This window comes from Hyla sarda, chromosome 8 (genome assembly GCF_029499605.1).
Source record: "Hyla sarda isolate aHylSar1 chromosome 8, aHylSar1.hap1, whole genome shotgun sequence".
Lineage (NCBI taxonomy): Eukaryota > Metazoa > Chordata > Amphibia > Anura > Hylidae > Hyla > Hyla sarda.
This window is the reverse complement of record NC_079196.1, coordinates 42,802,333-42,817,725: the sequence shown is the minus strand read 5'-3', so window position 1 is coordinate 42,817,725 and position 15,393 is coordinate 42,802,333. Positions and strand designations below refer to the sequence as shown.

Here is a 15,393-nt window from a genome sequence, read left to right as displayed (position 1 = left end):
AACCAGCGGGCTTCTGGCGAGGAGTCTTATCCCGGGCACAGATAGTGCAGGCTCGCACAAAGTCCCCAACATCCGTCTCCAGAGTCGGCCACCAATAGAAGCGGGAGATGAGTTGCACAGATTTCTTGATGCCCGCATGACCTGCGAGATGGGAGGAGTGACCCCATTTGAGGATTCCGAGGCGTTGGCGTGGAGAAACAAAGGTCTTTCCTGGAGGAGTCTGCCTGATGGAGGCAGGAGAAGTGGAGATCAGGCAGTCAGGTGGAATGATGTGTTGCGGAGGGAGATCAACTTCTGAGGCATCCGAGGAGCGAGAGAGAGCATCGGCTCTAATGTTCTTATCGGCAGGACGAAAGTGAATCTCAAAATTAAATCGGGCAAAGAACAGAGACCACCGGGCCTGGCGAGGATTCAGCCGTTGGGCCGACTGGAGGTAGGAGAGGTTCTTGTGGTCGGTGTAGATAATAACAGGAAATCTTGATCCCTCCAGCAGATGCCTCCATTCCTCAAGTGCTAATTTAATGGCTAGAAGCTCTCGATCCCCGATGGAGTAGTTCCTCTCCGCTGGAGAGAAGGTCCTAGAGAAAAAACCACAAGTGACAGCATGCCCGGAAGGATTTTTTTGTAGAAGAACAGCTCCAGCTCCTACTGAGGAGGCATCAACCTCCAATAGGAAGGGTTTGGAAGGGTCAGGTCTGGAGAGCACGGGAGCCGAAGAAAAGGCAGACTTGAGTTGTTTAAAGGAGTCTTCTGCTTGAGGAGGCCAGGACTTGGGATCAGCATTTTTCTTGGTTAAAGCCACGATAGGAGCCACAATGGTAGAAAAATGTGGAATAAATTGCCTGTAATAATTGGCGAACCCCAAAAAGCGTTGGATAGCACGGAGTCCGGAGGGGCGTGGCCAATTTAAGACGGCAGAGAGTTTGTCTGGATCCATCTGTAGTCCCTGGCCAGAGACCAAATATCCTAGAAAAGGAAGAGATTGGCATTCAAACAGACATTTCTCAATTTTGGCATAGAGTTGGTTGTCACGAAGTCTCTGAAGAACCATACGGACATGCTGGCGGTGTTCTTCTAGATTGGCAGAAAAAATTAGGATATCGTCCAGATATACCACAACACAGGAGTATAATAGATCACGAAAAATTTCATTGACAAAGTCTTGGAAGACGGCAGGGGCATTGCACAGTCCAAAGGGCATGACCAGATACTCAAAGTGTCCATCTCTGGTGTTAAATGCCGTTTTCCACTCGTCCCCCTCTCTGATGCGGATGAGGTTATAGGCGCCTCTTAAGTCCAATTTAGTGAAGATGTGGGCACCTTGGAGGCGATCAAAGAGTTCAGAGATGAGGGGTAAGGGGTAGCGGTTCTTAACCGTGATTTTATTAAGACCGCGGTAGTCAATGCAAGGACGTAGGGAGCCATCTTTTTTGGAGACAAAGAAAAATCCGGCTCCGGCAGGAGAGGAGGATTTACGGATAAAGCCCTTTTTTAGATTCTCCTGGACGTATTCGGACATGGCAAGAGTCTCTGGGGCAGAGAGAGGATAAATTCTGCCCCGGGGTGGAGTAGTACCCGGGAGGAGGTCGATAGGGCAATCATAAGGCCTGTGAGGAGGTAGAGTCTCAGCTTGTTTTTTGCAGAAAACATCCGCGAAGTCCATATAGGCCTTAGGGAGACCGGTTACTGGAGGAACCACAGAGTTACGGCAAGGGTTACTGGGAACCGGTTTTAGACAGTTCTTGGAACAAGAGGACCCCCAACTCTTGATCTCCCCAGTGGACCAATCCAGGGTTGGGGAATGAAGTTGAAGCCAGGGAAGTCCAAGGAGAATCTCCGAGGTGCAATTGGGGAGGACCAAAAGTTCAATCCTCTCATGATGAGATCCGATGCTCATAAGAAGGGGCTCCGTGCGGAAACGTATGGTACAGTCCAATCTTTCATTATTTACACAATTGATGTAGAGGGGTCTGGCGAGACTGGTCACTGGGATGTTGAACCTGTTGACGAGAGAGGCCAAAATAAAATTTCCTGCAGAACCAGAGTCCAAGAAGGCCACTGTAGAGAAGGAGAAGGCAGAAGCAGACATCCGCACAGGCACAGTAAGACGTGGAGAAGCAGAGTAGACATCAAGGACTGTCTCACCTTTGTGCGGAGTCAGCGTACGTCTTTCCAGGCGGGGAGGACGGATAGGACAATCCCTCAGGAAGTGTTCGGTACTAGCACAGTACAGGCAGAGGTTCTCCATACGGCGTCGTGTCCTCTCTTGAGGTGTCAGGCGAGACCGGTCGACCTGCATAGCCTCCACGGCGGGAGGCACAGGAACTGATTGCAGGGGACCAGAGGAGAGAGGGGCCGAGGAGACGAAACGCCTCGTGCGAACAGAGTCCATATCTTGGCGGAGTTCCTGACGCCTTTCAGAAAAACGCATGTCAATGCGAGTGGCTAGGTGAATAAGTTCATGTAGATTAGCAGGAATTTCTCGTGCGGCCAGAACATCTTTAATGTTGCTGGATAGGCCTTTTTTGAAGGTCGCGCAGAGGGCCTCATTATTCCAGGACAATTCTGAAGCAAGTGTACGGAATTGTACGGCATACTCGCCAACGGAAGAATTACCCTGGACCAGGTTCAACAGGGCAGTCTCAGCAGAAGAGGCTCGGGCAGGTTCCTCAAAGACACTTCGGATTTCCGAGAAGAAGGAGTGTACAGAGGCAGTGACGGGGTCATTGCGGTCCCAGAGCGGTGTGGCCCATGACAGGGCTTTTCCGGACAGAAGACTGACTACGAAAGCCACCTTAGACCTTTCAGTGGGAAACAGGTCCGACATCATCTCCAGATGCAGGGAACATTGGGAAAGGAAGCCACGGCAAAACTTAGAGTCCCCATCAAATTTATCCGGCAAGGATAAGCGTATCCCAGGAGCGGCCACTCGCTGCGGAGGAGGTGCAGGAGCTGGCGGAGGAGATGACTGCTGAAGCTGTGGTAGCAACTGTTGTAGCATAACGGTCAGTTGAGACAGCTGTTGGCCTTGTTGCGCAATCTGTTGTGACTGCTGGGCGACCACCGTGGTGAGGTCAGCGACAACTGGCAGAGGAACTTCAGCGGGATCCATGGCCGGATCTACTGTCACGATGCCGGCTGGCAGGTAGTGGACCCTCTGTGCCAGAGAGGGATTGGCGTGGACCGTGCTAGTGGACCGGTTCTAAGCCACTACTGGTTTTCACCAGAGCCCGCCGCAAAGCGGGATGGTCTTGCTGCGGCGGTAGTGACCAGGTCGTATCCACTAGCAACGGCTCACCTCTCTGGCTGCTGAAGATAGGCGCGGTACAAGGGAGTAGGCAGAAGCAAGGTCGGACGTAGCAGAAGGTCGGGGCAGGCAGCAAGGATCGTAGTCAGGGGCAACGGCAGAAGGTCTGGAAACACTGGCAAGGGACACACAAGGAACGCTTTCACTGGCACTAAGGCAACAAGATCCGGCAAGGGAGTGCAAGGGAAGTGAGGTAATATAGGGAGTGCACAGGTGATAACCCTAATTGGAACCACTGCGCCAATCAGCGGCGCAGTGGCCCTTTAAATCGCAGAGACCCGGCGCGCGCGCGCCCTAGGGAGCGGGGCCGCGCGCGCCGGGACAGAACAGACGGGGAGCGAGTCAGGTAGGGGAGCCGGGGTGCGCATCGCGAGCGGGCGCTACCCGCATCGCGAATCGCATCCCGGCTAGCAGCAGGATCGCAGCGCCCCGGGTCAGAGGACGTGACCGGGGCGCTGCAGCGGAGGAGGTGAAGCGAGCGCTCCGGGGAGGAGCGGGAACCCGGAGCGCTCGGCGTAACAGTGGTGTTCCAAAAAAAATAAAACAATATACACATAGCACAGTTAGACACGTTAAAATAGGCACTACGCTTTCAACAAACTTTGCATAAATCAAAAGTATACAAATGACTTTGTAATATGTCTTCTCCCATTCTCAGGCTTAATTTTTCTACTCCCCCTTCTTTCTCTTAAACTCCTTATTCAGCTCAAACTCAAGAAGCTCAAACTAAAGAAGGATCAGCTTACCAAAGTATCAGGTTACAGTTACTCATAGAAGGCTATGGGGAAGGGAGAAAAGGTGGAGTGGCTAGAAAGAGACAGCGGAAGACAGAAACATGGAAATGTTTCCGTAGCTTGTAGTGAGTGTTATATCTCACCCCAGTGCTGGTTTTAAAGCTTACACTATTTCATGCTGCTGCTATGTTTCTGGATAACAACCAAAATGTCTGCCATAAAAGGCCTAGAAAATTACGGTCTGTACTTTTTTTCAGATTTGGTACCATGTCCATTGGCTGTGGTGTTGTAGCTCAGTCCTAGTCCTGTAAATAAGGATGAGTTGCATTACCAGATCCAACCCATGGACAAGAGTGCACCATTTTAGGCAACATTTTGACTTTTTTTTTTCTAATATAAAAAGATCAATTGAGGCTCTTAGCAGACTTTTTGATCTAAATGTGTCCCCCATTCACCACGTGGAGGTAGCCTCATATTTGCAGAGACCCTAACATGCTCCCTCTACTCACCTCTGACTGGGTGTATGCAGGATATTTTGTAGTTACCATAGTAGCATGTACCTGTGTGTTTGATTGTTGTGCTGGTTATCTCTGTGTTGTCCTATTGGAAAAAATACTGCCCATATTTCATATTAAGTCTCTCAGGGAGAAATGTTTTGTATTGTAGAGAGCTCCACATGGTGCTGAGAGTATTACAGGCCAGGCTATGCTTCCTGGTAAATTATGCAAGTTAGCTCTCCTCCAGAAAAAACAATACTCTCACTCTTGTGCTACTGAGGAAATTACTTCTTTCCTTCTTGAGAGATATTTCCGTAGCTCTATTAGGGCAAACAGGCGTCATAGAGGGGTCCTTTATGAGGCACAGTAAGAATGGCCACCACCATGTAAACATATATCTACGGTTCAGCCTCCACCCGCTTCATATTTAGAAGTGGGTCATCTTACTGAGACTCGAGACTGGTCATACATAACCCTTGTGTTACATACAAGTTGTAATTGCCCTTTAGATAGACATTTCTCCCTCCATTTCAATGATTTTTTTACTGCATCACTCACCTTGGTAACATCTAAAGTGCTGTTTTCTCTGCTGACGTCATTCTTATGTTCAATGCAAGAAGGAGCAGACTGCGGAGACACAAGCTGACCTGCTAAAGAACACAGACTGTTATTTTCCAATCCATCTCGTATAAACCTTTCACAAAAAGCCATTTGTATATAAAGTAATGTTCCTATTCGCACAGTATGTCTTGTGCTGTACATGGAAGATGATGCATACACAAAGAACTCTAACAGCATGGCACATAGATCAAGACAGCTCCTGAGATATACATAGCAATAGCCCTAGTGTGCACCATATGATATTTTGGTGGTATTCCTTTATTGGCAGGTAACTTTGGCTCCTAACATGGCTCAGTGAGAATATAATGAATAAGGAGGACCATGGGATAGCGACAAACATTAAACATGACGGATCTGAAAAAATAGTGAGGCAATGTAGCAATATGGCATTTTCTGCTAATAGAGTTGTTTATGGAGGCACTCTAGCATTGTTTATCTTGTAATGGGGGCTATTGGGTAGGGTTAATTAGCATACTCTAGCACTGTGTTACTAATGGTTTATGGGGTCTCTGGTACTGATAAAGAAAGCTCTACAGGATTTTTGTAGGACACTTATATAATGAAATTTTAGTGAGTAGGGGTGTGGCATGAAGAGGGATTTGAATGGGATAGGGAAGTGACAGAAGTGTGGCCATGGGCAGAGTTTCACAGGGGGGCCTTGCTTTATTTGGTCAGCGGGCCCTGAGTGTTGTTAGTTTACCCCTAGTATGAGTTTAGTTTGGTTATAGATGGGCTCCATCTTGTTGGTATTACAGTAGTTAATTGTTCCCAATAGTTCTTGATTTACAGTTATCTATCTGATTCCTATTAATATTCTCCCCACCACAGAAAATGTTCTTCCCATCACAAATAATGTTCTTCCCATCACAGATAATGTTCTCTTCCCCATAACAGATAATGTTCTTTCCCATCAAATATAAGGGTCCCCCTCCCTCCCCCTCACAGAAAATGTTCTCTCCCCTATCACAGATAATTTTCTCCCTCAAAGATAATGTTCTCCCCATCGCGGATAATGTTCTCCTCTATCACAAATAATGTTCTCTCACCCATCACAAATAATGTTCTCCTCCCCATCACAGATAATGTTCTCCCCATCACAGAAATGTTCTTCACCATTACAGATAATGTTCTCTCTCATCAAAGATATTGTTCTCCCCATTATAGATAATGTTCTCCCATATCATAGGTAATGTTTTCTCCTTCACAGATAATGTTTTCCCCATCACAGATATCGTTTGCCCCCATCACAGATATTGTTCTCCCCATCACAGATAATGTTGTCATCATCACAGATATTGTTTGCCCCCATGACAGATCATGTTTTTCCCCATCACATATAATGTTCTCCCCTATCACAGATATTGTTTGCCAGTTGTCACCTGGGTGAATGGAGGGGCAGCATAAAGGCTCAGCTACCACTCCATTCAGAGTCAATAGGACTTCTAAACATTGCCAAGTTAAGCACTCTGCAATGTTCGGAAGCCCCATTGAGAGTGAATGGAGTGGTGGGCAATAATTCACACCACTGCTCCATATATTAGGAGAAAGACTAACCTCTGTCCTCAGGATCAGGGGGCATTCCAGTGAATAGACCCCAATGATCAGCTTGTTATATCCTTTTAATTTTAGAATAACCCCTTTAGGGTGTATTCACACCTACAGTATCCTGCGCATATCGGATATTGCAGATTTTATGCTGCAGATTTCCATGTAAATATGCAGCATGAAATATGCGCAGGATATTGTAGGTGTAAATACACCCTAAGGGGGATACTTTTGCACTGTTTATATGAACAGCAGAAATATAACTGAGTATTAAGCCTTTCGTTTGTGTCAATGCCGAGTAAGATGCAGAGATAGACAATGTGCACTGCCATCTGTACTTCTCCCAGCAGGTGGCGCTACACCAATATCATAAAATATAGTGTATACAGAGTAACGTAGTAGAAATGCTCAGCTAAACAAATGCTGTCACCACTGGATTAGCTGGTACTATGTATGTATGGAAAATTAAGTGATATATAAAATGCTATAAATTGGTGCTATGCATTTCATTAAAGGCTATTATTATAAATGAGAACTTGCAACTGTTCCTAAAATGCAATACCAGTCAATTATTAACACAACAGGATTTATGTTTACAGGTATCTCCTTCACTCAATAAAGACATTAAATTATAGCCCAGTGTTTTCTAACCAGGGTACCTCCAGCTGTTTCAAAAATACAACTCCCAGCAGGTGGCGCTGCACCAATATCATAAAATATGGTGTATACAGGGTAACATAGTACAAATGCCCAGCTAAATAAAAGCAGGATTTATGTATACAGGTATCTCCTTCACTTAATAAAGACATTTAACTATAGGCCAGTGTTTTCTAATCAAGGTGCCTCCAGCTGTTGCAAAACTACATCTCCCAGCAGGTGGCACTGCACCAATATCATAAAATATAGTGTATACAGGGTAACATAGTACAAATGCTCAGCTAAATAAAAGCAGGATTCATGTATACAGGTATCTCCTTCACTCAATAAAAAGACATAGGCCAGTGCTTTCTAACCAGGGTGCCTCCAGCTGTTGCAAAACTACAACCCCCAGCATGCCCGGACAGCCTTCGTTGGGGAATACTTGCATTGCTACAATTTAATATGCGTCAGCAAGGTCGAGGGCTTAATCCTCATTTTGCTACGAGGCAACATCATACCTACCATAGAGGCAAAAAAAACTGATTGTTATGGGGCCAATGGTGTGAAAGAGCCAATCATTGGACTTTTCCTTTGCTTTTACTTGCAGTTGCCACTAGGGGGAGCAAAAGGAATAGACTCATCACAAATAACCCATCACAAACATCAGCCGATGGGGTGATCAACTGATCAACCCTGGTGCCCCCCCAGAAAATAGTTACAATTGTCAAAGGAAGCCATGGCCAGCTGTAATGTAAGGATAGCTCAACAATGGCAGAGTGACGCTTTATTCTGAGTCATAAAGGAGGAAGGTTCTAAGTGGAGGGACTCACTACCATGATGTCTATATGCCATAACCGGGTGGTTCACTTGGGGGGAGATTTATCAAAACCTGTGCAGAGGAAGAGTGGTGCAGTTGCCCATAGCAACCAATCAGATTGCTTCTTTCATTTTCCACAGGCCTCTTTAGAGGCCTGTGGAAAATGAAAGAAGCAATCTGATTGGTTGCTATGGGCAACTGCACCACTCTTCCTCTGCACAGGTTTTGATAAATTTCCGCCTTAGTGATTACACCCCTTTGAGTTAAATCCTAATGTGGGGGGATTTAGCAATGTTTTTTGTGTACATTTTGGTTAAAAAAATGTTAGCAAATTTATGAGCTATCGTTTATTTGCTTGAAAAATTGCGCATTGTTAGGAGTGGTTATTTTCATTGACATTTGTTTATAATTCTATATAATTTATTTAATAGTTTTTATTGATTACGCTTCTGAACTGACCACAAGGGCAACGTGGTTCACAAGTCACATTAAAGTTATATGTAATATTTTAATATTTAAGGGGTACTACGCCCACACAACTCATCCTCTATCCAAAGGATAGGAGATAAGATGTTAGATCACGGGGATCCCACCGCTAGGGACCCCCGCAATCTCCAGGCCAGCAGCTTGCAGCTTCTGCATTCAGGACATCATGCCACACCCCCTTAATTCATGTCTATGGGAGGGGGCGTGACAGCTTGCATATATTTTATATAAATTTGAGGACTGTTATTTGGTTTATTGGTTTATAATTACTATTACAGTAACAGCTGAACCCTACCTTTTGAATTTTGCTTTGTCAAATTCCCCTTTTGTGACTAGCTCCCCTAGTAATAGCTGAAGGCAACAAGAACAAAATAATTTACCATAACAAAAAGCTTCTCAATAATTTTTAATAAATATGTATTGCTTTTCATAGACTTCTCAGCTGTGTTGTGCCCATTTGAAGTTAGCTAGCGGGCTCTATGGTATCTTTGTACACCTCTGCTATGTGACCCTCCCTGCTGCAGTCAGATAGGACAGGAGTGAGCACAGAGGAATGCTAGCCTGCCCTCACTTACTGGACATTGTCCCAGCTTGTGCTTCAGCTTGGACAAAGATGGTGCTGCAGCCAGACAGGATTATGTTCTGGATGGTATAGTGACTTTTATTTTTATTTTTTTATAATCCATGATTTTTTAAGAAGTAAATACAATTTTCCTATGAAGTATATTAGAAAGTTTAATGTTTTGTCAAGATGTACAACATATAAAAAGTTGTTGTATCTGACTGTGCACATTTAAAGTGCCAAACTTGGGACATTTAAAGCGTACCTGTCATAGTGCAAAGAAAAAAAAAAAAAGAAAAAAAGTGATATGTTACTCAGGACCCAATCCTGATCATGTGCATATAATTGTTATGTGTCTCGGACCTATATATCCAGAGATATAAGCATTTATCTGCTGGGGAGTTACTTTTTCATTGTGCAGGCTGGAGGGGGCGTGTCTGTCTGTCTCCCTCACAGGAGCAAGCCTGGGCAGGCAGCCAATCAGTACTCTCTACTCTGTAACCCTTTCCTCTCTGGTTTTATGCTGTGTCAAGTGTCAGAGGAAGATACTTGGAGCTTTCCTGCAGTAATCAGAAGACATTATGGTGAATTCATCACAGGACTCCTAAGCTTAGAATGAGCAGAAAATTAAATAAATATTTTCTCACAAAACCATATATCAATCTGTTTAGCGGTTCTGGTTCTATAACTCGCTATCCATAAATAGGACAAGATGTGCAATCTGAATTTTTTAATCTTACAGACATTAAAACAAAGAGCGCTTATAATAATAGCTACAATTAAACTATGGAAAGATTCTACATCAATAATAGATACTTTTCCGCATTACAGCAATGTATTCCATGTAGCCAGCATATTAGCTATTCACATCAACATTACATAAGTAGTATCAGTGCCCTTTTTTAACTTTACCATTACACCAATAGTCACAATAGCACAGTCTAATATGGGAGTCAATCAAGCTTAGTATTATAATATATATTATAACAATCATTTTGCCACGCAGAAGTTTGGAACATAAACTATTAAAGGGGTACTCCGGTGGAAACAAAAAATCTAAATCAACTGGTGCCAGAAAATTAAACAGATTTGTAAATTACTTCTATTAAAAAAAATCCTAATCCTTCAAGTACTTATCAGCTGTTGTATACTCCCCAGAAGTTCTTTTCTTCTTGAATTTATTTTCTGTCTGACCACAGTGCTCTCTGCTGACACCTCTGTCCATGTCAGGAACTGTCCAGAGTAAGAGCAAATCCTCATAGCAAACCTCTCCTGCTATGGACAGTTCCTGACATGGACAGAGATGGCAGCAGAGAGCACTGTGATCAGACAGAAAGGGAATTCAAAAAGATGATAAGTACTGGAAGGATTAAGATTTTTAAATAGAAGCAATTTACAAATCATTTTACATTTCTGGCACCAGTTGATTTGAAAGAAAGAAAAATGTTTTCCACTGGAGTACCCCTTTAAAACCTTGATCTCTTAGGGTGTGTTCAGACGGAGTAAATCAAGAGTAATTCACGCCGAAAAATTTATGGGCGGAAAAAAGAAATTTGCGCGGAATTTGCACGGAATTGCGCGCGGAAATGGGGGAGAAAGAAGTGAAGGGTTTTTGAGCCATTTCCGTGTGAATTCCGAGCAAATTGCGCATGAATTCCGTACAAAAACGATGTTGGGTGGAATTTTTATTTACCATTGACTTCTATTGATTTCTGCTAGCGGATTCAGCTTGAAGAATGAACATGCTCATTCTTCAAGCGGAACGGAATTTAGCGTCGGAATTCCGCTATCAGAATTTCCGTCAGAAGTGTGAACAGGACAGCGGAAAAAACATTAAAGTCAATGGGCAGAGGAGATGTGAATTAATTTGGAGTGGAGAATTCAAGAGGAATTACTCGAGTAAATTCCTCTTGAATTACTCCGTGTGAACGCACCCTTACGCAGAATACATTGGTAATAGTTAGGGAGTGATATCCCAACTCCTAAAACGGACCTATGGGTTATTTAGGATTAGAAAAACCGTACCACACCTATCAGGTTGTGTGTGGTTTTGCTGTCAAGTTAGAGTAGTCAAGTTGTAACACCAACTACAACCTGAGGACAGGGGTGGTGCTGTTTTTGGAAAAAAAATTACTAGAAATGCTCAGAAATGCACCCTCTCCATGGATTCCGATGAGTGTAGCAGAATCTCATTGAAAACAATAGGATCTTCCTGAAAAGGAGTATTTAAGCCAGACTTCCACTGTGTGGACAAGGCCTAAGAGTTCCTACACCAGCTTGAATCTTCTTTGGATGACAGTCAACATTATGTGTTAGGGTAGAAGACATCTCGCGGTGGGTGGTTGAGAACTTTGTAGGGTACACCAACAGGTTAAAGGGGTACTCCCATGGAAAACTTTTTTTTTAAATCAACTGGTGCCAGAAAGTTAAACAGATTTGTAAATCACTTCTATTAAAAAATCTTAATCCTTCCAGTACTTTTTAGGGGCTGTATACTAAAGAGAAATCCAAAAAAGAAATGCATTTCCTCTGATGTCATGACCACAGTGCTCTCTGCTGACCTCTGCTGTCCATTTTAGGAACTGTCCAGAGCAGCATATGTTTTCTATGAGGATTTTCTCCTGCTCTGGACAGTTCCTAAAATGAACAGCAGAGGTCAGCAGAGAGCACTGCATTTGCATTTGTTTTTTGGATTTCTCTTTAGTATACAGCCCCTAAAAAGTACTGGAAGGATTAAGATTTTTTAATAGAAGTGATTTACAAATCTGTTTAAAGGGGTACTCCGGTGAAAACCTTTTTTCTTTTAAATCAACTGGTGGCAGAAAGTTAAACATATTTGTAAATTACTTCTATTAAAAAATCTTAATCCTTCCAGTACTTATTAGCTGCTGAATGCTACAGAGGAAATTCCTTTCTTTTTGGAACACTGATGACATCACGAGCACAGTGCTCTCTGCTGACATCTCTGTCCATTTTAGCAACCGTGCATAAGAGATGTATGCTAAGGGCAGCATGGTGGCTCAGTGGTTAGCACTGCTGCCTTGCAGTGCTGGGGAGTTGGGTTCAAATCCCACTAAGAACAACAATAAATAAAGCATTATTATTTTTATAATAACGTCGGCAGAGAGAACTGTGCTCGTGACGTCATCAGAGAGCATTTCAAAAAGAAAAGAATTTCCTCTGTAGTATTCAGCAGCTAATAAGTACAGGAAGGATTAATATTTTTTAATAGAAGTAATTTACAAATATGTTTAACTTTCTGCCACCAGTTGATTTTAAAGAATAAAGGTTTTCACCGGAGTACCCCTTTAACTTTCTGGCACAAGTTGATTTAAAAAAGAAAGTTTTTCATGGGAGTACCCCTTTTAAAATGGCTGGGTGCCTCCAGCTGTTGCAAAACTACAACTCCCAGCATGCCTGGACAGCCGAAGGCTGTCCGGGCATGCTGGGGGTTGTAGTTTTGCAACAGCTGGAGGTAAGGTGGCTAGGAAACACTGGTCTAGACAATGAGATGGACATGGTTTACATTACCTAGGAAGCTTTATGTGTATTTAAATGACAGTCGCAGAAAGTGGGCCTCCTCATGTATCAATAATCACAGCGGTTCTCGGTAGATTTTCCTACACATTGTCCGTTATATGTCTCATTTACATTCTTCTTCTTAAATGAAACCCAAAACGTCAATGAAATCGTTGACTTAGACAAGACAAGATGACATCAGGTAGACAGCAATATGACTTCTGCATGTAATCTATATGTTAAAGTCAGAAGCAGATTGGCAGAATACTCCAAACTCTAATGAATACCATAATCATTTTATTACTAATAATCATCTTTATCAGCCTTTTTTTTTTTTTTTTCCCTTTTTTGTCTCTTTATTACTCTTTTTACATAGAGACGACACTGTATAGCCACGTAACCAGTCGTCGGCTATTGTTTTCCATAGAGCCGTCAGTTATCAGCGGACCATATCTACCAACCTGTCTCTGAAGAATGTAACATTTATGAGCACCTAGTAGTTATTTGCATGCGATATACATATAACACAAGGCATCTAGAGCCCAAATGTGCACTTTTTACACTACCTCAAAGGCCAAGGGAAGGAAGATGAGAGAGGAACAGAGATGAGATGATGAGCCTGTTAGAGACACATACAACAGAGACAAGAGTAAAAGAAAGAAAGGTAACGATGAATGACAAAACACATAGCATAACACATACATGACCGTCTATTGTACCCTCATAGGATGATACTGACATACTACACTTTTTGGGACATCCCAGCCTATCACTACATATTTATTTCACGTACAGACTGAAAGATAAATCTGTGTTCGGAGAGCAGGGCAGGCAAATAGCGAACCATATTACGGACTGGAATAATGAAGAGGGCAAAAATGCAAGGGCCTCCTGCTGCTCCAAAGCAAACAATTATTAAAACTTCACTTTTAATCCATGTGCGTTAAAAACATAGGGATATCCAACAATAGTTAAAAGGGTATTCTAGGAATTTTTTTTATTTTACTATGCTACAGGGTAGTGTTGCTTGCGAATATTCGCAATTCAAATTTTATTCGCGAATATGCGTGAATATTCGCGAATATAGCACTATATATTCGAAATTACAAATATTCGCTTTATTTTATTTTATTTTTTCACAGTACACATCACAGTGATCATCCCTCTCTGCTTCCAGCTTGTGTGGTCTAAAGAAGGCTCTAATACTACTGTGTGAGACCCCCGGGTGAATATTCGCATATGCAAATATTTGCGAATATTGATCCCTCCCTTCTGCTGCCTCTATCAAGTAACACTGGTATACTTGCTATGAAGTTCATAAATAGTCACATATGCGAATATTCGCATATGCAAATATTTGCTTCTATCAAGTAACACTGGTAAACTTGCTATAAAGTTCATAAATAGTCACATATGCAAATTTTTGCATATGCAAATTTACGCATTTGCGAAAAAAACATGAATATGCAAATTTAGCGAATATTCGTCCATATATTCGTGAAATATTGCAAATTTGAATATGGCCTATGCCGCTCAACACTACTACAGGGGCTGTAAAGTTAGTGTAGTTCATAATATAGTCTGTACCTGTGTGTGACGATTTTGGAAAATGGAATTGTGGGATTTGTAGTCAAAAAAAGAAAAGTCAAACAGGAAATACCAATTCACAAAAAGCTAGCCACAGTGTTATGGTAATCTCACAACATAGCCATTAAGCCCCAAGACAAGCGCAGATCCTTCCTAAGCATGTCCATTACTGTCTGCCAGGTACATACTAAAATCACCTTATGGTGGAGAACCCCTTCAAAACAAGATAAGAACACCGTTGCGATTCGAGCCAGAACAATACAATGATTCGGTGTTCTTTTCTTGTTTTAACTATTGTTGGATATCCCTATGTTTTTAACAAACATGGATTAAAAGTGAAGTTTTAATGATGTTTTGCTTTGGAGCAGCTGGAGGCCCCTGCATTTTTGCCCTCTTCATTATTACAGAAACTATGAATCATCTAATACTACAGTATCATTTTAATTAAAAAATTACATTTTATAGAAACATATATTAGACTTAAATCAACCCTAACCAAACCCCTATACAAGGTCGGCTTTTTTTGTCTGAAGTCTCATGCAAGGCTTCTGGTACATCTCCTGATCTTGTTACTCTCGGGCTGCATAGATTTCCCGGGACTTTTAAACATCCTGCCGACTGTCCAGAAGGCAGGTTTGGTGAATAGTTAGTGCAGGGGATGGGGTATGAGGATGAGATATGAGGACGGGATAATAGCTTGTTATATAGGAGTTTGGGATAGGAGGAAGAGAAAGGAGGTCAGGATATGAGGACAGGATATACCGACAGGATGTGTGGACAGAATAAAAGGTCAAGATATGAGGACAGGAAATGAAGACAAGATATGAGGACAGGAAATGAAGACAAGATATGAGGACATATTATCGGGATATAAAGGATGGGATTTGAGGTCAGGACATGAGGACAAAATATGAGGATCAGATATGAGGTCGGGATATGAGGATGGGATATGAGGTCAGGATATAAGGACGGGATATGAGATCTTGATATGAGGATAAGACATGAGGACAGGATATTAGGTCAGGATAAAAGGACAAGATGTAAGATCAGCATATGAAGTTGGCTATGAGGTGGAGAGA

At 42.8% G+C, this 15,393-nt stretch overlaps 1 protein-coding gene across 4 annotated transcripts in view; it reads right to left on the bottom strand.

The window, feature by feature from the left end:
• SLC4A10 (solute carrier family 4 member 10) overlaps positions 1–15,393 on the bottom strand; it is a 309,487-nt gene that overhangs the window by 90,918 nt on the left and 203,176 nt on the right. For 3 of the 4 annotated variants that reach the window (XM_056535523.1, XM_056535526.1, XM_056535525.1), the window contains exon 7: positions 5,097–5,188. In XM_056535523.1, the coding sequence (XP_056391498.1) occupies positions 5,097–5,188 (92 nt within the window). The remainder of the gene's footprint in view (positions 1–5,096; positions 5,189–15,393) is intronic. The other variant, XM_056535524.1, reaches the window with a different exon arrangement.